The sequence below is a fragment of the Dunckerocampus dactyliophorus genome, chromosome 9 (assembly GCF_027744805.1).
Source record: "Dunckerocampus dactyliophorus isolate RoL2022-P2 chromosome 9, RoL_Ddac_1.1, whole genome shotgun sequence".
NCBI lineage: Eukaryota > Metazoa > Chordata > Actinopteri > Syngnathiformes > Syngnathidae > Dunckerocampus > Dunckerocampus dactyliophorus.
The window spans coordinates 3,813,346-3,840,211 of record NC_072827.1 but is presented as its reverse complement, the minus strand read 5'-3'; the positions used below and the strand labels follow the sequence as shown (position 1 = coordinate 3,840,211).

The 26,866-nt window shown below is 42.9% G+C and overlaps 1 protein-coding gene across 16 annotated transcripts in view; it reads left to right on the top strand.

The window, feature by feature from the left end:
• LOC129187574 (titin-like) overlaps positions 1-26,866 on the top strand; it is a 172,621-nt gene that overhangs the window by 68,198 nt on the left and 77,557 nt on the right. For all 16 annotated transcript variants that reach the window (XM_054787058.1, XM_054787067.1, XM_054787066.1 and 13 more), the window contains 32 exons: positions 2,806-3,072; positions 3,529-3,795; positions 4,461-4,600; positions 8,225-8,351; positions 8,464-8,606; positions 9,540-9,663; positions 9,748-10,014; positions 10,088-10,185; positions 10,263-10,431; positions 13,530-13,799; positions 13,942-14,208; positions 14,287-14,565; positions 16,240-16,648; positions 18,966-19,090; positions 19,173-19,439; positions 19,516-19,785; positions 19,866-20,165; positions 20,255-20,557; positions 20,635-20,822; positions 20,907-21,021; positions 21,102-21,389; positions 21,495-21,646; positions 21,781-21,928; positions 22,024-22,201; positions 22,287-22,408; positions 22,542-22,829; positions 22,968-23,264; positions 23,352-23,538; positions 23,927-24,042; positions 24,122-24,421; positions 25,573-25,872; positions 26,023-26,128. In XM_054787058.1, coding sequence (XP_054643033.1) covers positions 2,806-3,072; positions 3,529-3,795; positions 4,461-4,600; positions 8,225-8,351; positions 8,464-8,606; positions 9,540-9,663; positions 9,748-10,014; positions 10,088-10,185; positions 10,263-10,431; positions 13,530-13,799; positions 13,942-14,208; positions 14,287-14,565; positions 16,240-16,648; positions 18,966-19,090; positions 19,173-19,439; positions 19,516-19,785; positions 19,866-20,165; positions 20,255-20,557; positions 20,635-20,822; positions 20,907-21,021; positions 21,102-21,389; positions 21,495-21,646; positions 21,781-21,928; positions 22,024-22,201; positions 22,287-22,408; positions 22,542-22,829; positions 22,968-23,264; positions 23,352-23,538; positions 23,927-24,042; positions 24,122-24,421; positions 25,573-25,872; positions 26,023-26,128 — 6,877 coding nt within the window. The remainder of the gene's footprint in view (positions 1-2,805; positions 3,073-3,528; positions 3,796-4,460; positions 4,601-8,224; positions 8,352-8,463; positions 8,607-9,539; positions 9,664-9,747; positions 10,015-10,087; positions 10,186-10,262; positions 10,432-13,529; positions 13,800-13,941; positions 14,209-14,286; positions 14,566-16,239; positions 16,649-18,965; positions 19,091-19,172; positions 19,440-19,515; positions 19,786-19,865; positions 20,166-20,254; positions 20,558-20,634; positions 20,823-20,906; positions 21,022-21,101; positions 21,390-21,494; positions 21,647-21,780; positions 21,929-22,023; positions 22,202-22,286; positions 22,409-22,541; positions 22,830-22,967; positions 23,265-23,351; positions 23,539-23,926; positions 24,043-24,121; positions 24,422-25,572; positions 25,873-26,022; positions 26,129-26,866) is intronic.

The window sequence follows — 26,866 nt, the reverse complement described above, 5'->3', positions numbered from 1 at the left end:
TGGCATTATATTTGTCACCCGCCGTATCCCTGCCCACTGTCGCCCCTCCATTCTTGTGTATGTGATGAAGACGCTCGCATCTGCTTCCGCGACGGAGCGCTGCGGCCATCTTGTTCACGTGTGTGTTCCACAGCGGAAGACGCCGTCTTCGTCACATACACAAGAATGGAGAGGCGACACTGCGCAGGGATGCGGCGTGAGACAAATATAGCGCAGAGACATTTGTCAGGTCTGATTTATGTAGAGTAGGCATTTTTGTGATGCAAATGTGTTACTCTTTTGAACGCATATTGTTTTGAGAAGCCAAAATCCTCACTTGTGCAACCCCAGCGACTACCTGGAACTACGCTCCTCATCACCAAACTCAGACCACAACTGGACTCATGGGACCAATCGGGGGGTATGTTGCTGTTGATGCACTACACTGCTGATGGGGATGTCATACAACTTCATGTCAAAACATCCCAACTATCCCTTTAAAATGGCGCAGTATGATGACGCAGTCAAGCGGATGCTCAGCTCACGTACAAAGTGCAGACATCAAACTGCACGTGAATCTTTAATTTGTGCAAATGGGTCAAGTCAAACCAGACTCAATAATATTTGCCATGATTTTGGTGTTTTTGTCGTGATGTTTGTGGCACATTTGGTGTGCTTTTGGGCGAAAGGAGAGGGAGCTGCTGTCAAATATGAAGTATCTGCAAGCAATGAAACATGACACACTACCTTCCTGTTGGTGGAAAAGCTCCACACCAACCAACTGAAGCTTTATTTTGGTTGCTGAGGGGCAGGGAAGGGTAAGTAAACACTGCCGCCATGTGGACAACAGATGTGGAGACTCTTTCCCTTGGCTGCCCTTGATGTTTCTACATGTTATATATACGGATGTCCGATATTGGCTCATTCTGCTGATATGCCGATATTGTCCAACTGTCAATTTCCGATCCCAATATCAACCTATACCGATATGTGTAACATCACATATCTCCTGTCGTGGAGTTAACGCAGTGTGGTGACCCACAATATTGTTTTAGACATTCACCAAGCGTGCTTGCGTTTCCGGGTCATGAGGTTGTTTTTAGCCACACAGCCAACTGTTGCTTGTTGTTGAGTTGAGTGGAGAGTAAATTGATTGGTGCCACCTGGTCTCGTTGCGAATTGCATCTCCACATTTGGTGACCCGCGACGTGGGTGAAAATGTCCACTGACGAGGCTGCACCGGCTAACAAGTTGGCTAACATCGGTGCTATCTGCACCACAACGTTTAATTTGCCCGACTTTTGGCAACACAACCTAAGCCCGTTGTTTCAACACATCAAAGCCCACTTCCGACTGCGAGGAACAACACAGGACGTGACAAAGTATTTCCACTTGTTGGCGCCGCCGGATGCCTCGATGAGGGCCAGTAGGGGAGCCCATAGGCCTATATACACAGCGTTTTTGTTTTTTTTTAAATTATCATGATAGGGAAAAACCTGTTACCGATATTTGGCGATATTACATTTTTATGCCAAGATTGGGCTGATAATATTGGTGGGCTGACATTATCAGACATCCCTAGTTATATATCTATAATGAGGCAGGCAAAAACATGTTTTTTGGAATGGAGCACATTATTTGTTGTGTACGTAGCTAGCACATTTTAACTACCTGAGGTTTCACCTGCCTCTGAAGGTAAATAACTGTATTTCACTACATTTAACATTGTTGCTTGATGCATTCATTTCTCAATACATTTTTATGAAGGACACATTTTATATTTGCAATGTAACTTAGCTATAAGAATAATGGATTGGATTTATATAGCGCCTTTCGAGATACCCAAGATAAGAAGAGTGCAATACATGTTAGAGTTTCACAGTTTTTGGTATTGTGTTAATACCAGTGTGGTGCATTTGGTACCGGGCATTCATTGAGGACCCAACAGGCCACAATATTTTTCAGCAGACACTGTGATGGCCATTATCATTTAAAAACAAAAACAAACAAAAACTGTCCGAGGCAAAGGCTGTCTCCTCTGGTCTCCAGTCCGACCTAGGGCACTCTCGTAGGTGCTGGTTACAAGACCTCAGACTGACGTGAGCAAAACAAGCACTTCTGATAAATAAGGTGGAGTCAGCCCATGAAGAGATTTAAACACATATGAAGAACTTAAACTGGATTCTAAAAACAACAGGCAGCCAGTGGAGAAAAGCGAGCGCAGGAGTGACGTGCTCATGCCTTTTAGTTCCTGTACCAGTTGAAAGCGGCGGGTGGAGAACAGAGAGTTGCAATAGTCCAGGTGAGACGTAATCCAAGACTGAACAACTGTTTCCATCTGGTTTAGGCGCAGGTGTGTCTTAACCTTCCGAAGAAGTCTAAGCTGAAAAAAGGCAGTTTTCACCACTGAGCTTATCTGCTTGTCAAATTTCAAAGAACTATCAATAAAAACACCAAGGCTTTTTACAGAGGGGCCGCAGTGGGACCAAAGCGGGCCAACAGCACTGTCAAGGCCAGACAACGATGACATTCTGGTAGTATTTGATACAACCTAAGTAGACAATGGAAAAAGGCCAATAGAGTGTGAGAGTTGCCAACTTTCTTTGCAAAATCCTCCCACATTTCCAAACAAAAGTATGCATCCTGTATTGAGTTGAAAAGGGACAACATTTGTCCCAATTCATTGTGACAATCAACCATAGTTTGTGAAGTGACAATGCAATTAATGAAGGACGGGGCGCTGTATATGAAATATTACAGCACAGGACACTTTGGAGCAGAAAAAATATGCTTACATCACTGTTTTCACTTTTCTCTTCCTAACAGGGATCCGCCTGGAGTTTGTCAAACCCATCAAGGACGTGACGGTGAAGGAACGTGAAACGGCCGAGTTCAGCGTGGAACTCTCTCATGAAAATATCCCGGTGGTTTGGTACAAGAACGATGTGCGCCTTCACCCCAGCAAGGTGGTGCACATGTTGGATCAAGGAACAGTCCACACACTGGCCTTTAAGGAGGTCGCTATTGATGACACGTCCATGATCAAGGTGGAGGCCATGGACAAGACTGTCAGCGCCATGCTCACTGTCATCGGTCAGTCTTCCAGAATCCACAATGTTCATTTTCTTCTTTTGCCATCCTCCACCATGCAGCGTCACAACAGAGCACGTCTTCACCTTCTGTACTTACACTGTACTAAGTGTACTGTGTACACCGTGTACTACAGATACATTTTTGTTATCGTCCACTTACTGGAAGTGAACGTCACAAAATTTGCCTTCTTCTTCTCTCCTTCTTAATTGTAAATTTCAACCACTCGAGTTAGTCGCGCCTCTTCCGCTAGATAGCCAAGATGGCAACTGTTCAGGTCGCTGACTCACCAACATCCAGGTTTTGCCATGCTTCATAGTGTGAATGCTCTTCTACACTCAAAAGTGTAAATACACAAATGGACCGATTGAAACACAGCCATGCTTTATGTAGAAGCGCCTATCTCATGTTGTGTAGCCCAATCTTGCCGGCTTGGGGCTGAAACATGTTTTTCCACAGAGGGCGACTTATACTTCACCACCAAACTGCAAAACTACACGGCTGTGGAGAAGGACGAGGTGAAGCTGGTGTGCGAACTGAGCAAAGCCGTGGCAGACGTCAAGTGGTTCAAGGATGGGAAGGAGCTCACGCCCTCCAAGAACATTGCCATCAGCACAGACGGCAAGAAACGTATCCTGACGGTCCGCAAGGCTGAGAAGAGCAACATTGGCGAGTACACCTGTGACTGCAGCTCCGACAAAACCACCGCCAATCTCAACATTGAAGGTAAAATGCAAGCTAACATTGGTCACTAATGGAAAACTGTTTTCTTTTTAATCTCGAGATTTTTCTGGTGAAATAAAGGATAAAATCATTGCCAATATGAAAAACAGGTACATGTAAAGTAGGCTAGCATTGCGCTAACAAGAGCGTGGTACCATCCAGGGCCTGAAGGAACTCTGGGCGGATGTCAACAAATCCCGTGTGACAATTTGATCCATGTTTCCTTTTATGCCTTAGTTCTGGTTTTACGCTCTTATTTTGGTACTGTAGTTCTTCCTGATCTATGTCTGCCTGCTTTGCTTCTCCTTTATCACTCGCACCCGCTGATTACTTGAGTCGTCCTTCTAGATGTGTGCTTCTTAGTTTGTTGTTGCATTGTTTGTTTGTGGAAGCGTGACACACTACTGCAAGCCTGTCTTTACTGAATCCTTTCCGCTGCTACATCTTTCCTGCATTTGGGTCCTGCTCTCTGCATTCTGGGGTCATCGCCACAACGCCAAGATGTGACCACTTTAGCAACCTCAGCCCCAGAGATAGAAGAGCCCACCACGGAGTACCCAGGCAATGCTTCCTCATTGGAAGACGTGTCGGTGGGATTGAGGAGGAGTTGAGGAATGCTAGCTCGCGCTTCTTAAATAAGTGACCATGTCTTGGTCTTCGCCTTTCAGAGCGTGATATCAAGGTGGTGCGTCCGCTGTACAGCGTCGAGGTCACCGAGACGGAGACAGCCAAATTTGAGACTGAGATTTCTGAGGAGGATGTCCATGGAAACTGGAAGCTAAAAGGAGAAGCTTTACATCCGTCAACTGTGAGTGCTACTTTATGTTCCATCTTCATTCATGAGTGACACCTGTGAAGTTGAACACAATATGTTTCGTGTTGCTGCATGACTTCCAGGTTGTTTTAGAGCGCAGTGTCCGTGGGCACCATGTAGACCAGGGGTGTCAAACTCGTTTTCATTGAGGGCCACATCGCAGTTATGGCTGCCTTCATAGGGACACTTGTAACTTAATATATGGATATTTATATGTAATATAAATATAACCTCATGATATTATTACACAATCGCCCATGCATTTGATATAATAATATAATAGTTTTACTAACAAAGTGATGGATAACTTGCCTTGAATTGAGAGGTGAAGTGAACATGTCAAGGTGACAAGCAGACGTTCAGGGATTTCTATTTGATAACAAAAAATGCTGGGAATATCTGATCAGATAATATTAAAGTTTAGAAAAACTGCACGCAGTACAATTTTTCCGTCAAAATGAAAGAATAAATACATTTAAAAGGAAAAAGATGAAGCACATTATTGACACACATTATTCCCAGGCTTTTGCGGGCCACATAAAATGATGTGGGGGGCCACATCTGGCCGCCGGGCCTTGAGTTTGACACATGTGATGTAGACCCTCATGATTACATGAGGCTGCACATGGACATTTTTTGTTGTTTTAATACAAAATATGAGTTTGTTAATGTTCTGGTAAAACATGCATACTCAATTTGTTTGGGTTGAAATAAAATATGAAAATAAGTGTTCCAAAAATGAGTCGCTGTAGGCCATTTTCACTTTGTAAGAGTAGCTCTCACAAGAAAAAACATTGGAGACCACGTTTTAAAACACAGTTTTCCATGTTCACATCTTGTGATTGATGTTCGCAATACTTTGGTCGACATTCAAAGCCATCATATTAACTTGATTAAGTGCAATAAACATTTCTGTCATACAAGTGTGAAACTCCTGTCATAGTAATATACAGTATTTTTCAAACTGTCACCTTTCAGCTACGCCGAGTTCTGGATTCCAGAATTCAGAGTGAAACACTAAGCGCGTGATATAAAAAGGTTTATTACCAAAAAAGGTAATAAATCAAAACATGAGCAAAAATACAAAAAGGGCAACAAAAAGTCTCAGGGCTAAAGCCAGGTACAAACACGAAAGACTGCCAAACTATAAAGGAAGGAAAAAACACTTAAGAAAACTGAGAGAGCTGCAATACAAAAAGGTAGCAGAAATACCTTAGCGTAAGCAGGGATAGGTACTCAGGTAACAACAGGCAAAAGGCACACCAGTTAGAAGCCGTCAGAGGAGCAGGAATGGCTCTAGGTTCACAGGTAGGCGAAGGAATAACTGGCGCTGCTCTGTTGTCTGGCAGCAGCAGATAAAGGTCTCAGTAATTGGTCACAGGTGTGTCTCATCAGCTCAGTCAGGGACAGCAGCATGCGCTGAAACACAAGGCAGACAGGGGGCAGCAGAGCGACATACACAGGACATGACACAAACCATCCAATAAAATGACAAAGAAATTCAGGATTCAAAGGTACAAGACACACGAGCCAAATCAAGAAAAATATGTTCAATATGTGTGATGTTATATGTATGCCTGTGTTACATACAGTGGTGTGAAAGAATGTTTGTCCCCTTCCTGATTTCTTATTTTTTTTTTACATGTTTGTCACACTTAAATGTTTCAGATCATCAAACAAATGTAAATATTAGCCAATGACAACACAACTCAACACTTTATGCACTTTTTAAATTAAACTTTTTATTATTAAATCCAAAGCTGTGTGAAAAAGTGATGGCCCCCTAAAGCTAATAACTGATTGGACCACCCTTAGCAGCAACAGATGCAATCAACTTGCAATGAGTCTCTTACAGCGCTGGGGAGGAATTTTGCAGAATTGTTGTCATTCAGCCACATTGGAGGCTTTTCCAGAATGAAGCACCTTTTTAAGGTCATGCCACAGCATCTCAATAGGATTCAGGTCAGGACTTGGACTAGGCCGCTCCGAAGTCTTCATCAGTTCAGAGGTGGACTTGCTGGTGTGTTTTGGATCATTGTCCTGCTGCAGAACCCAAGTTGCTTTCAGCCTGAGGTCACCAACAGATGGCCGGACATTCTCCTTCAGCAGAATTCATGCTTCCATTTATCACAGCAAGTCTTTCAGGTCCTGAAGACCACCACACTACCAACACCATATTTTACTGTTTTTCTGAAATGCCAGATGTAATGGGACACACACCTTCCAAAAAGTTCAACATTTGAGTATTTCCCCAAAGGTCTTGGGGACGATCAAGATGTTTTCTGGCCTTAATGTTGTTTTTGTTCAGCAGTGGTTTTGGTCTTGGAACTCTGCCATGCAGGCCGTTTGTGCCCAGTGTCTTTCTTATGGTGGAGTCATGAACACTGACCTTAACTGAGGCAAGTGAGGCCTGCAGTTCTTTGGATTTTGTTGTGTGGTCTTTTGTGACCTCTCGGATGAGTCGTGGCTGTGCTCTCGAGGTCATTTTGGTTAGCCAGCCACTCCTGGGAAGGTTCACCACTGTTCCATGTTTTGGCCATTTGTGGATAATGGCTCTCACTGTGGTTGGCTTGAGTCCCGAAGCTTTAGAAATGGCTTTATAACTAGCGGAACTGAACTCAGGTGTGATAAACCACAGCTAGATTATGCTTTAACAGGGGGGAAATCACTTTTTCACACGGGGCCATGTAGCTTTGGATTTTTTTCTCCCTTCATAATAAAAACTTTGATTTAAAAAGTGAATAAAGTGTTGAGTTATTTAAAAAGTGAATAAAGTGTTGAGTTGTCATTGACTAATATTTACATTTGTTTGATGATCTGAAACGTAAGTGTGACAAACATGCAGAAAAATCAGTCAGGTAGGGGGCTTTTTCACACCACTGTAGATCGGATGTGTAGTGTCCACACAGAGTCACACAGAGTCTGCCGCTATGTTATAACTTTATTCTGCCCTGAACCCATCAACAGCAGTGCGATTACAACATCATATACTGTATGTATCTCCTACTCACAAACACGGCTCTCGTCCTCCTCAGAACCACACTTTGTCACAAGACTACAGCGGGGTGCATTCACGGACACTCCGAACATCACAACATCTGTACTAAGTGTGTATGTGTGGTCTAAATGAACACAAAGACAAAAACAGCAAGTGAATATTCTTATCTCTCACTAACATACTGTAGCTCTTACAAGTTGCTGCATTTAAGTATGCTTGGAAATCCCACAAAATACATCAGCACTCGAAACATGTCAATTCAACTTAAATTACTTGGTGTCTTTGAATGCAACTCTTCAAGGCTCGCATTAATGTGATTAAAGTGTGTATCAAATGTTATGCTGCTATTAAAGAGACTAGCGTTAGGTAAATAGATTATCAGATGTGTGTGCTATCCTTCAGCTTGATTGCAACTTTCAGTTCATTTGGAGGTATCAATACATACAAATATATACTGTATATCCTTATGTATGTCCTCTCTTTGTTCATAAACTACAGTCAAAATGGGCATATTTCACACATGGTGATTAATCAGGGATTAATTAGATTCAAATGTTTCATCATTTGACTGCCCTAATTTAAAGTGTTGTATTGAAACATGTGACCTTTGATTTGGTAAGGACGTGGAGATAAAGGAGGAGGGAAGCAGACATCTTCTGATCCTCTACAACGTGCGCATGGACATGGCGGGAGGCGTTGACTTCTCCGCGGCAAACGCCAAGTCAAACGCTCATTTACGAGTGAAAGGTGAGGGGAGAGGAGGAGCCTAACAGACAGCCAATGAGAGCAGGCGCTTATTTTGGACATGTAAAGAGCGAGAGCCCTCTTTGATTGCGCATGAATCTGTCCTTTCTCTCAGCGCGAGCCATCAGTCTCCTGCAGCCCCTGAAGGACGTGACGGTGACGGCCGGAGAGACCGCCACGTTTGAGTGCGAGCTGTCGTACGAAGACATCGCTGTCCACTGGTTCCTGGCAGGACAAAAGATGGAGGCCAGCGAGCGCGTGAGCCGTCTTACCCTTTTCATAGTTTATTTTTTCTCTCTTTTTTTCTTTTTTAATCAATCTTTTAAAGGTTTTTATTCTTTGAATTGATCATTTTTAGCACTGGAATGTAATGATGATAACATTGTATTCGTTTCTGTGTGCTGTGCTCAAGTTAAATTTAACAAACTCTTATCTCTCTGCCACCCAACGCTGCCTTATATGGGGCTTTAGCCTCCAGGAAGTCACCTTCCACAGTAAAAGTCTTTTTGTTACCTTTTCCAGTCAATCCTTGCAATGTATCTGTTTTCTTTAATATTCATTTCAGTCTAAAACTAACAACTTTAACTTTTTCATCTAAAACTATCGCTGGCCAACTTTAACATCAACTTTAATCTGAAACTCGTAAACTTTAATGCAAACTTCAATTTAGATAGCTTTGACCCAAAACTATTGCACTATCACCAACAGCAAAAAGAATCTGTTTATTAACAATTTATCAAGTCTGTTTATAACACTTTATTAACACTGTTTATCTCTTTATTAACTGTTTATGAAGACTGACCACTAACTCTGTTTATGAACAGTTGATTTACACTGTCTGATTAATTGTTTATTCACTGTTTATTTCCCCTGTTTACTAAGACTTTATTAACAGTTGTTCATTAACAGTTTAATATCACCATTTGGTAACTGATTATTTACATTCTTTATTATCTACAGTATTCAATAAGAGTGTATTCACATTGTTATGTGTTTATTAACACAGTTTATTATTAATGCTGTTTATTTACCCTTCATTAGCCTTTTGTTAATAGTATGACATCACAGCTAGTTCCTTCCAGTCAGGTGACCTGTTGTTGTCCAACGGTCCGTGCAGCACATCAGCCACAAACTTGAAGATTTGGAAGCCAACAGGAAATGGGTGTGACACTGTTTGTTTGGGTCGGGCAGGTGAAGACTCGAGTGGCTGGCCGAACGCACAGTCTGATGGTGCGAGATGTGCAACTGTCCGAAGTGGGACAGGTCAGATTGAGTGCCAAGGACTTCCAGACTCAGGCTCAGCTCATTGTCAGAGGTAAAACCAGCAGATTAATCTTTTGCCGCTTGCCTCTAACATCTTGTTTTTTTTACTCAACTTTCATGTCTGGCTTGCGCTCAGAACCGCCAGTGGAGTTCACCAAGCCTCTGGAGGACCAGACGGTGGAGGAGGAAGCCACTGCCACGCTGGAGTGCGAGCTCTCCAGAGAAAATGCAGATGTGCGATGGTTCAAGGAAGGGCAAGAGATCCGCAAGACCAAGAAATACGACATGTTTGTCGATGGCGTAAAGAGGGTGCTGGTCATTCACGACTGCAACCCCGATGACATTAAGACATACACGTGTGATGCCAAGGACTTCAAGACTTCCTGCTTCCTTGATGTCATTCGTAAGAACGCAATCCTTTTGACCTTCTCAGGATGAAAACCTTTGGCTAACTTTTAGTCATTATGTGCCCTCAGCGCCTCACGTGGAGTTTGTGAAGCCTCTGCAGGACGTTGAGGTCAGAGAGAAAGAATCTGCCAAATTTGAATGTGAAGTGTCCCGCGAGTCCGCCAAGGTGTGAATCTTCATGAGATATTTTCTGATCACGACTTTCACCTGCTGAACAATATTTGCCCAAACGTGATCTTGCAGGTTCGCTGGTTTAAGGATGGGAGCGAGATAAGAAAAGGAAAGAAGTACGAGATCATGGCCAAGGGGCTTCAGAGGATCCTGATTATACACAAGTCTACAATGGACGATGAGGCAGAATACGAGTGTGACGCCCGGACATCCAAGAGCTCTGGCATGCTGACCGTCATTGGTGAGGCTTCCTTTCACTCGGCTAATGTAAGCTAGCTTGAGTTCAGCTCCATCCTCAGTTTACTGGATGACGACGTCAAGACACTTTGTCATCGCTTGATTTGTTACCTGAATTAGTCGGGGTTGCTTACAGATATTGATTCATTCTAGCTCAGTGTTAGCTTGCAGATTGCTCAATTTCACCCCAACGTGAAGTCAATAGGAGTGTAGTGGTACACGTCATCCTATTCAGCTTCAGTTTTTCACGCACAGGAGATGGCCAACGCTTTAACTGTACATTAAGAACAATACATTCCACAAGACAGCAAGTGTTTCTTACGTCATGCATTTATTCGCTCATCAAATACCTGGCGGTCTCGAAAGGAAAAGTATTCGCTGGGGGAACGAGGATCCGAATATTAGAATAGCTACAAAATAAGCAATATATTATATCAAACTTATACACTCCTAATCAAAATCTTAAGACCAGTCGAAAAGTTGCTAGAATTTGCATTTTGCACATTTGGATCTTAATGAGGTTTTAAGTAGAGCTACAATATGCAAAAACAAGAAGGGGGAGTGAGACAAAAAGCACTTTGAAAAAGTCATTTATTGAAAACAACAATTAAACTGAAATAGGCTGTTTATCAGCTGATCAAAAGTTTAAGACCATCGCTCAAAAAATAATAAAAAAAATTCTCCAAAACAGAACAAAAATGTTCTCAGTAGGACTCAGTAATGAGTAGCTCCACCGTTCTTGTTCATCACTTCAAAAATGGCTTTGGGCGTGCTTGATGCGAGTGTTTCCAGGAGGCTAGTGGGAACATTGCTCCAAGTGGTGAAGATGGCTTCACCAAGGGCATCAACTGTCTGGAACTGATGGCCATTTTTATAAACTTCCCTTGCCATCCATCCCCAAATGTTCTCTATGGGATTTAAATGAGGGGAACATGCAGGATGGTCCAAAAGAGTGATGTTATTCTCCCTGAAGAAGTCCTTGGTCAAGCGAGCATTGTAAACAGCCTGTTTCAGTTTAATTCTTGTTTTCAATAAATTACTTTTTCAAAATGCTTTTTGACTCACTCCCCCTTCTTGTTTTTGTATATTGTAGCTCTACTTAAAACCTCATTAAGATCCAAATGTGCAAAATGCAAATTCTAGCAACTTTTCAACTGGTCTTAAGATTTTGATCAGGAGTGTATCAAATATCTGATATACAGTATATCAAATAAACTACAGTCAAACCTGTCTATAGCGGCGACTAAAGGAAAACGGCAAAAGTGGCCGCTATAGGCAGGTGGCCGTTATAGACAGGTTGGCGGCTATTTTGAATTTGTGCGCGCACATATTAACATGTCTGTGATTAGAAGCTTGATGTGCTTGCAGATACATATAATTATACTGTTACATGTTGACCAGTCGAGGGCACTGTGGGACTGCGGATAAAAGCTGTAAAGACAACTAGGCTTGTTATTCTACATCACCCACAGAACAAAGCTGTGCTACTGTATATACAGCAGAGTGTCATTATGGCTTTAGTTCATCAGGAAGTGACGGGAAGTGACGGTGCGACGTCCCGAGCAGGAGAGCTAGGCTCAGTGCTAGCTGTGAGTGTCGAGAGAGTTGGGACGTGTGTTTATGTTGGCGTGGATGTAAAGTCCTGCAGTGTTCTCCGCTGTTAATAAAGCCATTAAAGTGCATCGGCGACGTGAGTCTCTCCTTCCCCACAACAAGCGGCATTACAGTATTGACCAGTGCACACCAGGAAATAAACGGTGTCACTGTCTGCAACAAGCTCCAAAGAAGACAGCGTTTTTTTTATGTGGAACAACTGACAGTTTGTGTGGATCTTGTGAATGATTGTGACTGAGCTAGGACTCAGTAATTAAAGTCTACACACGACGGCGTCATTGATTAAAAAACGAAACTTTTTCGTGCATGAAGCTTCTGCTTGAGTCGGTATTTTGGCCGCAATGCGGTCAGATATTGACCAAGGGAGACAAAATGGGTGGCTGCTGGCCGCATTAGACAGGTGGCCGCTACACACAGGGTCGAAAACACGCAAATTTTCTGCGGGGGGATTTTTCAGTGGCCGCTATAGGCAGGCGGCCGTTATATACAGGCGGTCGTTATATACAGGTGGCCGCTAAGACAGGTCTGACTGTATATCATATAAAATGTATTATTCAAGAATAGTATTTATTAGTAAGTCAGTACTTTTATGGTTTGTACTTTTTTACTATCACTGTACCAAAGACGTACGCACCGGACCTTGACGATGCTGTACCGTTACAACCCTACTGAGCACCCGGTAGCCATAGCCACCTGCCTCCTCATGTAGCAGCTAATGGGAACGCTTGGATCACCTTAAGCACTGTATTTGCTTATGTTCTGTTTTGCTAACGGTGAACCTTTGCAGCACAGTGTTTGGCATACCCCGTACTGCTTTTTGGCATCACATGACTGCTTTAAGATTGCTGTCACAGATATACGACATCTGTTTTTTTGTCAAACCGATGCCGATAACTTTCTGCTTCTCAAGACCGAAATGATACCGATAACCCCTAACTTTTTTTTAATCTACATTTTTAGTTTAGGTGTAAGTGTAGTTTGTGCACACCTGGAGATAAAGACTGGAACAAATTAGGATTTGACCAACTTTGCCTGTTGATTTGATTTGTCCTAATCAGATATCACCCCCACTTATTTTTTTATTTTTTATGTATTTATTTATTTTCACCCCCACTTCTGGAGGACCACTTTATTTTGATTTACACAAACTAAAAAGTCAGACAACTTGAGAAAAAAATCAAACAGAAAGTAAGTATTTACATAGTGATATACCAGATTATTTGATAATACACAAGTGAGGGCAGGGTTATTGTATGGGCATACTATCTCAACCAACAGACAAACATCCTACAAATGGAGAGGTAGAGTATGTGTGTGTGTGTAGGTGTGTGTGGGTGTGTGTGTGCAGTGTTCATAGGTGCTATCAGAGTTATTTTTAATGTTGTTGGATTTGTTGGTATGACGTCATAGTTTCCTCATAATTATCATTCTGATAATTATCGTGCACACTTACTGTCTACCTCAGCCACAAAAAACTTTTCTTCACAGAGGAGGCTGCCAGGTTCACCAAGAACCTGTCTAACGTGGAAGGTACAGAGACAGACAGCGTGAAGATGATCTGCGAGGTGTCAAAGGCTGGGGCAGAAGTGACCTGGTACCAAGGAGAGAGCGAGCTGCCAGAGGGTGGCCGTTACGAGCAGATCACGGACGGACGCAAGAGGATCTTGATCATCCAAGACTTGAGGATGGAGGATGCTGGGGAATATAACTGCAGACTCAGCTCCAGTGTCAAAACATTCGCCATCCTGAAACTAAACGGTACAAATCTCTCCTGATTGTAGACTGAGAAAAAGTCCCATATAGAAAGGGTTTTCAAAGTGTGAGGTATAGCTCCCCTGGGGAGACTTTGAAAATGCAGTTGTAGGGCCAACAGTGACATTTGTCATCTTCTGCCAACCAGAACTTGCAGCCGAGTTCATCGCCAGACCTCAGAACCAGGAGGTTGTGGAAGGTGAGAAGGCCGAGTTTGTCTGCTCAGTCTCCAAAGAAACCTACGAGGTGAAATGGTTCAGAGGGGACAAGGAAGTGGAAACTGGGGACAAGTACACAATTGTCAGTGATGGAAAGAGACGGGCTCTTACGGTGAAAAACTGCGGCCTGGAGGATGAGGGAGGTTACGTGGCCCACATCGGCAGCGTTAGAGCGTCCGCTGATCTCTTCGTGATTGGTGAGAATCATTTGATTCCCTTATGAAGCTTTGCTCACTGACTTTGGTTGTGACTGGAGCATCTGTACTCCATTGCAGAAAAACTGAAGATTGTAACACCCATCAGAGACACAGAGGTGAAAGAGGGAAGCGAGATCATTTTTAACTGTGAGACGAACGTGGAGGGAGCAAAGGCCAAATGGCTTAAGAACCAGGAGACCATATTTGAGAGCAGCAAGTACCTAATGGCTCAAAGGGACAATGTCTTCTCCCTGAGGATCCGGGATGCTTGCAAGGCTGATGAGGCCAACTACACCATCGGCCTGACCAATCAGAGAGGAGAGCAGGTCAAGTGCTCGGCCCATGCTAGAGTTGCAGGTAAACCATCCTTTTCACTTAACTCATTCAATACCGAAGACGTAGTTACACCTTTTTATAAACCCGAACGTCCAATACCAGCAACGTATTTCAGGGTTTCCCCAAGGATTTTTTGAAGCTGTGGTGGTGGGCTGCATGGGAAGCGGGCTGCCACCGCTGTGTAAAATATTTCTGTTGGTAATAACGTCAACATTAGGGTTGTTTTCACAGACTTGAACAACAAATGCATTAATTTACTGGAAATGCCTTTCTCTCTGCCTTGTCTTTCACTCCTTATCTGTCAAGTGGCAACAGGGTGAGAGGTGATTCCAGTGCATGTTTTTCAAAATAAAGTGTAGTGAAACGTTTTTCTGATATTTGATAGATATTTTATTTCAAATTAAATGTGGTCAATGTAGCGCGGGGGTGCTCACACTTTTTAAACCTGTGCGCTACTTTGTCCGAAAGACCTACCTCCTACTATAAATATAGAGAATACATATTTACTTATGCCATTTATAAATATGAGTATTTGTACATGTATATCAGGAGTGCACACAATCAAAATGATCTACTTCTTGCTATAAAACATATAGCATATATTAAATCTAAGCGGTAAACTTTGCAGCTACTATACTAAATACGAATGATTAGTATTTCACATTCACAGCTTCAAAGTTCACAGGTCATCAACATAGTTGATATCATAATTCAAAGCAATACGGCAATAAAGATAATGACACATAACTCCTCAATAGTTGTGTTCATAAAGTGAGTAATATGCCAGTGAAAATAGATACTAGGGCGTTCATCCTGTATTACGTCCACGTACCATTTGCTATACAACATTACAGATACTGTATAGGAGAAATTAAAAGGATGATGCAAAAGGCCATGCAGCCGCAGTCAAGGCATCATATTCAAAAGCTTTCAGCAATGTGCACATGTTCCAATTCATGGTGAAATAGTAGTTTAACAAACCAACTTGGAGAAAACACATTTCTATAGTAGAATTCATGATGCTGAGCACAGCCATGAAACAACTGACATTTTTTTCTATATAAGTAGCTGTTACATGTTAATGCATAACTTTTGTTATAGATCTAGGCATCTTACCGCTCAGTTAGTTTATCTGTAATCGGAATAATAAAGATGAACGTTTTTTATCCCTGTGTGCCTGCCGACATCTCTTCTCCACTTTTTTATGCCGCGGCACAGAACGAATCAGGAGGGGGCATAATGCCAGCTGACTGATGTTCTGTGACATTACGAGTGGACGGTTATGATGCACGTGACACGCGACCAACACTAAAAACTAAGCCAAAACTATTAATGTGATGAACAAGGAGGAGCCGAAAGTGACGAAACATTGGCATGTGAATTAGAAAGGGAATTATACAGTAAATGTGTCATCCACATCCAGCTAAGGATACAGAGATGTTGGTCAGAAGAGAAATAAATGTAAATTTGGCACTTTTGATTTGAAATTGAAATCCATAGTCATGTACTGAGGATAGTGTGTTGCTGTTACTATTTACTGTATAACATAGTGCTATCAACTTTGAATCATTGGATCATTTCTGTGGATTCCTTGAAAGAATCTTCCCTCCAAGACACCAATCACATTGAAACACAAAATAACTTAGACGGCAGCAATTGGTGATCATGAAATTCTAAAAAGCATTCCATCCACAGAGGAGAAGCTGAAGTTCCTGGATCCCATCGAGGACATTGAGACTCAGGAAAAGCAGACCATCAGTTTTGCATGCAAGGTGAATCGAGCCCAGGCGACCGTGAGGTGGATGAAGGCTGGCCAGGAGGTGACCCTCAGCAAACGCGTGATCTACAGAACTGAAGGCCTCACCCACACGCTGACCATCAAAGACTGCATCATGGAGGATGAGGGCGAGTATAGCGCCTTGGTTGGAGAAGACAAGTGCGCTGCTGAACTGATCATCAGCGAGGCACCAACAGACTTCACCGCACAGGTCAAAGACCAGACTGTCACTGAGTTTGAGGAGGCGGAGTTCACCTGCAAATTGTCCAAAGACAAGGCCGCTGTCAAGTGGTACAGGAACGGCCGAGAGATCCGAGAAGGACCAAGGTACTGGACTACGGATAACTTTACTTTTTACTTCTTTGGAATTGCCTCATATAGTAAATTTACAAACAGCTAAAATGATGCATGAAGCAAACAATAACCTGCTACCCAAAATGTAAAACATCCTTCTCAAAAAGTGAGGAGAGATATGACCTTGGGAAAATTTAACTTAAAAAAATAAGTGCACAAAGAAGTCAAACAATGCACTAAAAGAAGAGTCCTGAACCACTATGTACATACAATACCATGTCTAACCACTACTACACTTATTACTAACCACTGTGTACATACAATACTATGTATAACTACCACTACACTTATTACTAACCACTGTGTACATACAATACTATGTATAACTACCACTACACTTATTACTAACCACTGTGTACATACAATACTATGTATAACTACCACTACACTTATTACTAACCACTGTGTACATACAATACTACTGTATGTATAACTACCACTACACTTATTACTAACCACTGTGTACATACAATACTATGTATAACTACCACTACACTTATTACTAACCACTGTGTATATACAATACTATGTATAACTACCACTACACTTATTACTAACCACTGTGTATATACAATACCACCCGTGGCTCCGGAGCCGCATGCAGCTCTACAGCCTCCTTGTTGCGGCTCCCTTTGCTGAGCTGGGTGATTTTCTTTTTAACACCGAAGAAGGGAAAGTGCATTTTCGAAAATAATTTGAAATATCCGACTCACCGCACGTCTGTGAATGCATCTAGACTGCGTTCTGACTGCTAATTGGATGGGCAAGGGAAGGGGAGTTAGGCTAGTGTATGCGGTGAGTCTCACCGGTGAGAAAAAAGTTGACCGATTTTGGAGTTGAGTCTGAAGCAAGTTACTGCACAGTAAATAAAACTATAGAATTAACGAGAGCATAGCAACATGTTTTATAACGAGAAGCGCGCTGTAGCTATGTGTTCGAAGTCCGTGACATGCTAATGGCCGAGGTAGTGACTTCGGGAGAGGCGGATAGTGTGCTGTGGTAGCTGAAGTGGGGCAGAACAATATGTTTCACTTTTCCATCTCCAAATACCAGTCCCTACATTTGTCGCCAGTCGCTTTTGGGAAAATAAATCACCAACAGGGTTTGGAAAGTCGCCAGATTTAGCAAGAAAATGGCCAAGTTGGCAACACTGGGCTGCACATGAGATCGTAAGGAAGAGAAAGCCGTTCACAGATGGAGGATACGTGGAAGAATCATTCATAAAAATATCAGCATCTATTCTTCAAATTAAAAAACAAATAAGAAATGACTGAGAAAATGAATGGCTCCCTCTGCAAAGACAGACAAGGACAGGATCAATAGAATAGTTATTTATGGCAATCCAGCACAGGCATAAACGCTATTGAGCAAACACATGTGAACTCTGATGAGCTTTTTCATGTTAAAGTTGGCTACATTTTGTTTTCATTTTTAACAAATACGGGAGCCACTGAAAAAGGCGTTTAAATGATTTCAGAGTAGGCCTACAGACACTTGCTGCACTTTTATTTGTTGAATTTTGTTGCTGTAATGGGTAACATTTAAAAAAGATTACAACTTTGACAAGTTAATAAGCTGGGTAATGTTTTGCGGCTCCAGACTATTTTTTTTTTTACTGGAAGAGGAGGCAAAATGGCTCTTTTGTTGCTGAAGGTTGCCGACCCCTTGTCTAACCACTACTACACTTATTACAAACCACTGTGTACATACAATACGATGTCTAACCACTACTACACTTATTACAAACCACTGTGTACATACAATACGATGTATAACTACCACTACACTTATAACTAACCACTGTGTACATACAATACTATCTTACCATGACCCTACTTCTTACAAATACTATGTCTAACCACGACTACACTTACTACTTAGTTCTCATTTCTTACCACTAATTGAACTATTACATTGTCTGTACTCACTCAGCAAGCAACTGTTTCTGTCAACTATTACCTTCTTCATTACTTATTCATTATATACTCATAATTGATCGATTGTGAACGTTTATATAATTTATTTATATTTATTTACAAACCTAAACTATGTTGTGATACATTGTTACACAACGTTATTTTTATCATTTCTATCATTCTTATGTTATTTAAAAATTGGTAAAAGGTATATGTTGAATACAGGACTAGGACTGAATAACTCCTTCTTGGACATGTGGAATCATGAGTTGTAACATGTAAAGTATTCCAATGTAACCTGCATGCATGTTTGAAATAAATTAAACCATAACCATATCAAGTTAGTTAAACAGTGCCTATATGTGTTTTTACAGGTATTGCATGGAGAGAGAAGGTAAGACATGCAGACTGGTCATCAAGGGGTGCAGACCAGATGATGAATGTGAATACGCCTGTGGCGTGGAAGACAGAAGGACCAGAGCAAGACTATTTGTTGAAGGTACATTTTGTTTCATGCATTCAAAAGGCCTTAGTGTTACACTGTTTTGAAATGATGAAAACCTGATGTATTTCTCCAACAGAAATCCCAGTGGAGATCATCAGACCACCTGAGGACACTTCTGAGCCTCCTGGCTCTGACGTGGTATTCGAGGTGGAGCTCAACAAGGACAGAGTGGAGGTCAGGTGGATGAGGAACAACATGATAATTGTACAGGGAGACAAGTACCAGATGATCAGCGAGGGTAAAGTCCACAGACTACAAGTGTGTGAGATCCGACCTCGAGACCAGGGCGAGTACAGGATTGTTGCCAAGGACAAAGATGCTCGAGCTAAGTTGGAGCTAGCAGGTGAGTCGCATGACATTCACAGTCACCCATATACATACTGTACGTGAAAAACACAAAACTTGACTTTCTGTTTCAGCTCCTCCAAAGATTAAAACCACAGACCAAAACCTGGTAACAGACGCTGGCAAGCCCTTCGTCATTACAGTGCCCTACGACGCCTATCCTCGTGCAGACGCCGAGTGGGTTTTCAATGGCATCAGTTTACCTGTCCAGAACATTGACACCTCAGTCGACAAGACAGAGTACCGCCTTAAAAGCCCCAGTAAGGAGGACCAGGGCAAGTACAAGGTGGTCATCAAGAACAAGCATGGGGAGGGAGAGGCTTTCATCAACCTGGATGTGATTGGTGAGATCCAATAGATTAGTTGTTTGTTTTACAATTAAAATATCATGCTGGAGTTTTACTGTGATGTCGGTACTTGGCAGATGTCCCCGGACCCGTCAAGAATCTGAGGGTGACTGACACTGTTGATGGTGAGGTTAGTTTGGCCTGGGAGGAACCAGAGAGTGATGGTGGAAGCAAAATCACATCGTATATGGTAGAGAGACGTGATGTGAAGCGTAAGACATGGACGGTGGCAACAGACCGTGCCGACGCTCCTGAGTACTGTGTCAGTGGCCTCCAAAAGGACTCCATGTACCTGTTCAGAGTCTGTGCCGCAAACCGTGTTGGGAGTGGACCAGCCGTTGTCACCGATGACGCTGTTCAGGCCAAGAATAAATTTGGTGAGCAAGAGTTATGAATGTCACATACTGTATGTAAAGTCATGTGATTTCAAGATGAAAACTCTTGTGTACCTCTTTTCTTCCATCAGATGTCCCTGATGCTCCGGAGAGTGTAGCCGTCAGTGTGGTGAACAGATTTGGTGCCACCATTATCTGGGAGCCTCCCAAGTTTGATGGTGGCTCAGAGATCACCGCCTACGTGATCGAGCTCCGTGACAGGACTTCTGTGAAGTGGGAGGCGGCCATGGTCTGCGATGCCAGCGACCGCTTAGCCAGTCTCAATGACGTGGTAGAGAACAAGGAGTACATTTTCAGAGTGCGGGCTGAGAACAAGGCTGGCATTGGCAAACCAAGCGCTGCCACCAAACCAGTCAAGATCATGGACCCCATTGGTGGGTAACCTTTGGCTCTGATAGTCATCTCAACCGTAGATGCCAATCCAATTTTACTCAAACCTTTTGTGTTGCAGAGAGGCCAAGCCCGCCCCTCAACCTGAATTTCAATGACCAAACCAAGGAGGCTGTCACACTCACCTGGGAGACGCCTGCCAGAAATGGCGGCAGTATGATCACTGGTTACATCATTGAGAAATGTGATGATGGTACAGACAAATGGCTTCGCTGCAATGCCAGACTGTGCCCAGACCTCTCCTATCGGGTACAGTGCTCCTCTTGGACTCCTGATTGTCTTTTAAATTTAGAATCTTAGAAAACTGATTATTTTATTATTCTTTTCATTTAGGTGTCTGCACTGAAACATGGCCATAAGTACCTTTATAGAGTTTGTGCTGAGAATGCTGCTGGCATCTCCGATCCAGCTGAGCAAGTCGGCCCACTGCTCGCTGACGATCCTCATGGTACGTAAAGTACAACCAAAGAGATTCTGCTTCAACTAGAATTGTGTAATGAAATCCATCTTCTGCTTGTCTTCTGACAGTGGGTCCAACCATTGATCTGAGTGCCTTTAGAAATGGCTTGGAGGTCATTGTCCCTCAGCCTGTCACCATCAGAGTTCCCATCACTGGATATCCTACCCCCACTGCCAAATGGACCTTTGAAGAGAAGGAGCTGACCTCAGAACAGGAGCGTGTTTCCACAGTCACAAAGCCCAAGTACACTGAGCTAACAGTTATGCCAAGTGTCCGTCCAGACAGAGGAACCTACACCCTACATCTGGAAAACGATGTGTCATCTGTCTCTGGAGAGATTGAAATCAACGTTATCGGTAGTGATTCTTTGTTAGTTAGCACAAAGTTATTCTTGATAGCCATTGTGCAGCCTGTTTGTCTTCTATTGAGGTGTGCTTTTAATTGTTTGATTAATTGTCCAGCATGCCCCAGTGCTCCTAAAGACTTCAAGGTGGCAGAGGTGTCCAGACACCACGTCCACCTGATGTGGGAGGCTCCTGAGCATGATGGAGGAAGTCCTGTCACACACTACCAAATCGAGAAGAGAGAAGTGTCCCGTAAAACGTGGGCCAAGGTATACAAGTGTTTTTGTACATTTGGCTCCACACCATTTGAGGAAATGTTATACGGTCCATGATCAAAATACGTGCAATGAACGTTAGTGAACACTGAACATCTGTTGTATTTCTTATTGGTGTCATGTGCCAGGTGGCTACAGGAGTCCTCGACCTGGAGCATACAGTGACGGATGTAATGGAAGGGAAGGAGTATCTCTTCAGTGTCACCGCCTGCAATAAATGCGGACCGGGAGAACCAACCTATATCGACGAGCCCGTCAACGTCTCTTCCCCTGCCAGTGAGTGCTTGTAAAGTCTACTTGATTCATTCCTTACATGAAAAAAGCATTATGATGGACTCATTGTCATACTTACACAATTTTCTCCACTCTAGCTGTACCTGATCCACCCGAGAACTTGAAATGGCGTGACAAGACCAGCAAAGGCATCTTCTTGTCCTGGGAACCTCCAAAGTATGATGGCGGTGCCCAAATTAAAGGTTACATAGTGGATAAGTGTCAACGTGGCAGCGACAAGTGGGAACCCTGTTCCGATGCTGTCCCTGAGCTGAAGTAGGTCTTGACATCCTTCCAGCACTTGCTTCTGATTTTTGTTGTGTTCTGTTGCAGTAATGTAATGTGATCTTTACACTACCAGGTTTCAAGTGACTGGTCTGATTGAGGGACAGTGGTATGCCTACAGAGTCAGAGCTGTCAACAAGCTGGGAGCCAGTCGACCTTGCAGGGCTACTGATGAGATCCAGGCTGTTGATGCTAAAGGTGGGTCTAACTGGATTTGAATGGGGTATTCACTTTAACGTCGAAGAGTCAACAAGAAGCTGTTTATCATGGTTGTCAGTCAACAATTATAAGAAATATTGAATATTGTTAAGTTTGTCAAAATGGCCAACAGAGCCTCCAGAGATTCAGCTGGATGTGAAGCTGCTAGCTGGTCTGACTGCCAGAGCTGGCAGCAAAATCGAACTCCCAGCTGATGTCAAAGGAAAGCCAGATCCCCGTGTTAAGTGGACCAAGGCCGACCTGGTCCTGCGGGCTGATGATCGCATCGGCATTGACACACAGCCGGGATACTCCAAGTTGTCAATTGCAGACACAACCAGAGGTGACACCGCCACCTACATCATCGAAGCCGTCAACACCTGTGGACGTGCAACTGCTACCATCGATGTCAACATTCTTGGTATGCATCGCTCGTCATAGACAGCCTAACATATTATGACTGTTGGCTGTCATAATATAACAATTGATAATTTAACAATTGATAAAAGTTGATAGTAGAAGTCCTGTCCGATGTTTGTCTTGGTTGTCTCCTCTTCAGACAAACCTGGCCCACCTGCTGCCTTAGACATCTCTGAAATCACCAACGAGTCTTGCATCCTGGCCTGGAACCCTCCAAGGGATGACGGTGGCTCGCCTGTTACCAACTACATCGTGGAGAGTCGGCAGACTGACATAGCTGACTGGACAAAGCTGTCAGCCACAGTGAAACACACCACCTTCAAGGCGTGCAAGCTCACCGCTCTTAAGGAGTATGTCTTCAGGATCAGTGCTGAAAACCAGTATGGTGTTGGAGAACCTGCTGAGCATGTGCCAATTATTGCAAAGTATTCATTTGGTGAGATTCAACTCTTTATTTTATCCTTCCATTTTCATTGAAAATTGTCCTTCCAAATACCACGGTGTTCTGTGTGTTTATTTGTAGATCCACCAGGCCCTCCAACCAGAGTCACTCCCTCAGACGTCGCCAAGGATGCTGTGACTCTGAACTGGTTTGAGCCAGACGAGGATGGTGGAAGTCCTATTACTGGTTATTGGGTTGAAAAGTTTGATCCTGACAGCGATAAATGGATCAGATGCAACAAGCTACCCGTCAAAGACACAACATTCAGGTTAACATCTATCCACTTTCTTCCGGGTCTAGTTCACAGGGGAAACAGTCTAGGTTGGGAAGCCCACACATCCCTGTCTCGGGACACCTCCTCCAGTTCCAATTTAGTAGTAGCTGAAGCAAAAACTTAGGGGTGTGAATCAAGTCAATCCCTTGGACATGAACATGAACATTACCTCTGAATTGATAGGCTGTGATGGTGGTTAACCTTTTTTTTGGAGGGGGGTGGGGCGAGGTCCATCACAAGTTATGTTTTTCTGTTGGAAAAGGATGGACTGTGCCTTGTGGTGGAGGAGTTCAATTTAGCTATCATTTCAGAACTATCATTTCAGGTTGTAGTCCATTCTATATATATTTTTTAATTCTGGACCGGTGCGTTTTGACAACAGGGTGAAAGGGTTACCCACCAAGAAAAAGTGCCAGTTCAGGGTTCTGGCTGAGAATCTGGCTGGACCTGGAAAACCGAGCACAGAAACTGACCCAGTTCTGATCAAAGACCCCATTGGTAAGACAGAAAAACTTCTAACCATGCATGTTTCAAACACTGAGTAAAATTATATAATTAATATAATTAACTTCCTCAGATCCTCCATGGGCTCCTGGCAAACCTGTAATCTGTGATATTGCCAAGACCTCTGCTCTGCTGGCATGGACGAGGCCCGAGCACGATGGTGGTGCTAAGATTGAAGGCTACACCATTGAGTTCCAGAAAACCGGAAGTGATGAGTGGATCCGCATTGCTGAGGACATTCCCCAAACTGAACATCAGCTACAGGGCTTGATGGAGAAGCAGGAGTACTTGTTCCGGATTAAGGCTGTCAACAAGGCTGGCGAAAGTGAACCCAGCGAGCCCTGTGACCCTGTAGTCTGCAAGGAGAGGCTGTGTAAGTGGTGGAAAGAGCACAGTCATGTTCATGTTCTATTCCCTCCTAAACATACCAGGATGTCGTTCAATGAGTTGCACCTTACAGGTCAGGAAACAGCAGCAAATCCATCTATGCTTCCTTAAATTTCCCATGACACCAAAAAATGTTTGAAAAAAGCAATTAAAAAGATAAAAGTACAGTGGTTCCAAACCACATTGCGGTTTGAATTATGCGGTTTAACTGCGTCAATTTTTCAAAACTATATCAATTAATAAATAATCCTGTGTCGTGGTTAAATATGGTCCATTATCAGCAAATGAAAAATAATGCATATTAAAGAAAAAAAATGGCCTAAAACTAAGAACTAACAAATGAACTAAAATATAAATATAAGGCATTCAGAAAATGCATTCAAATATGTGATTCTACACTGGTCAGTAGGTGTCAGTAATGTTACTGTAATGTTGGCTGAGACGCACATGCACCAGACTTTATCACCAGAACAACAGGCTTTTATTGCAGCTTTGAATGCTCTCAGACAGGCACAATAATAATGACCTAATAGTGATAATAATAATCATAATCATAGCATGAGATACTGTTCTGGCTGTAAACAATTCCAAGCTGAATGGCATGTGGAAAATGTGAACAGGCTTACTCCGTCTGCTCAAGTGTTTGAACAAAAGTTTTCCACCTGAGAAGGCATCATATAAAAACATGAAAAAAAACAGAAAATCAACAAAACAAGGCACCACAACAATATGGAAACACTGTATTCCATTCCATCCAGAGGGAGGGTTCTCGAAGTGACGTGACTTTGTCCTTCTCCAGTCTCGGCTGGGATTGTCTTTCAGTTTTTTGAAAAAGGGTAAATATGTCAACATTGGAGCACACATCGATCCATCCATCCATCCATTTTCTATACCGCTTCTTCCTCATTAGGGTCGCGGTGGAGCACACATCAAACAGAGGAAATATGCCTTTCACTGTTATTGGCAAAAATAACAAGATTAACATGTGTTTTGGTGTTGTGAGCAATTTAAGCCAATGAGATAAAAAAAAATACATTCATTGTTAAATTAGTTTAATCTTCTGTGACATACTGTATAATTCTCAAAGACGTATCTCACAAGTATAAACAAACACCACTTCCTGTTCCCATGTGACAGATCCGCCATCTGCACCACAATGGCTGGAGGTGGCTAACATCACCAAGGTCAGTGCTGAGCTCAAATGGCAGGCTCCGAGCAGTGACGGAGGCTCGCCAATCACCAACTATGTGGTGGAGAAGAGGGATGTGCGACGGAAGACTTGGCAGACAGTTGACACAACAGTCAAGGAGATCAAGTATACAGTGACACCTCTCAATGAAGGCTCGCTGTATGTGTTCCGTGTGGCTGCAGAAAATGCGGTTGGCATGGGCGAGTTCTGTGAGCTGGAAGACGCTGTGCTTGCCAAAGACACATTTAGTAAGTTCTTTAAATTCAGTGGCCATTCTTGCTCTGAACAAGTTCATGTTTGACCTATTATCCCACATTTAGTATATAAGAAATGTGATGACAGCTTTGAAAGGCAAAGGCGCTGTATAAATCCAAGTTGTTATTATTATTACTTTGCAGCCACTCCTGGACCTCCTTATGCTCTGACCGTGGTGGAGGTCACCAAGAGACATGTGGAGCTGAAATGGGAAGCTCCAAAGAGCAATGGTGGAAGACCCATCAATAAGTAAGATTGTAGGCCTTTTGTGTATGGTGATGTACAGTCTTGGCCAGACGTTTTGAGAATGCCACAAGTGTTGGTTTTCACCAAGTTTGCTGCTTCAGTGGTTTTAGATGTTTTTGTCACATGTTGCTATGTTGTTCCCCAAGCTACGCAGTTATCACTTTTGCCGTTAGAAAACGCATTGGTCGTCACTAAACTGTTCTTGGATGGTTGGGAGAAGTTGCTTTAGGATGATGTTTTGGTGCCATCCTTTATTCATGGCTGTGTTTTTAGGCATGCTTAATGAGTGAGCCCACTGCCTTGGCTGAGAAGTTAGTATGTCTCAGGACTGATGGTAGCGCTCACCTTTTCTTCTCTGAGCAAACTTTTTTCCAGATGCCCCAAACAATCAGAAAGGGGATTCATTAGAGGAAATGGTTTGACGCCAGTCTTCAGGAGTCCAATACCTGCATCAGGATGACAGTCATCTCCAGCCTTTGTTCTTGTCAACTCTCACCTATGCCTGTTAACCAGAGAATTACTAAGATGATGTTGCCTGCTCCTTTTGTGACAGACCTGAAATGAAGTAGAAATGTTTTAAGTTCATTTTCATGACAAAGAGGGACTTTGCAATTCATTTCCATTCAAGCTTCATAACATTCTGGAATATATGCAAATTTACATTATTAAAACCGAGGCAGCAGACGTGAAAATAACGTTTGTGTAATTATCAAAACTTGTGTCCATGACTGTAATTAACCT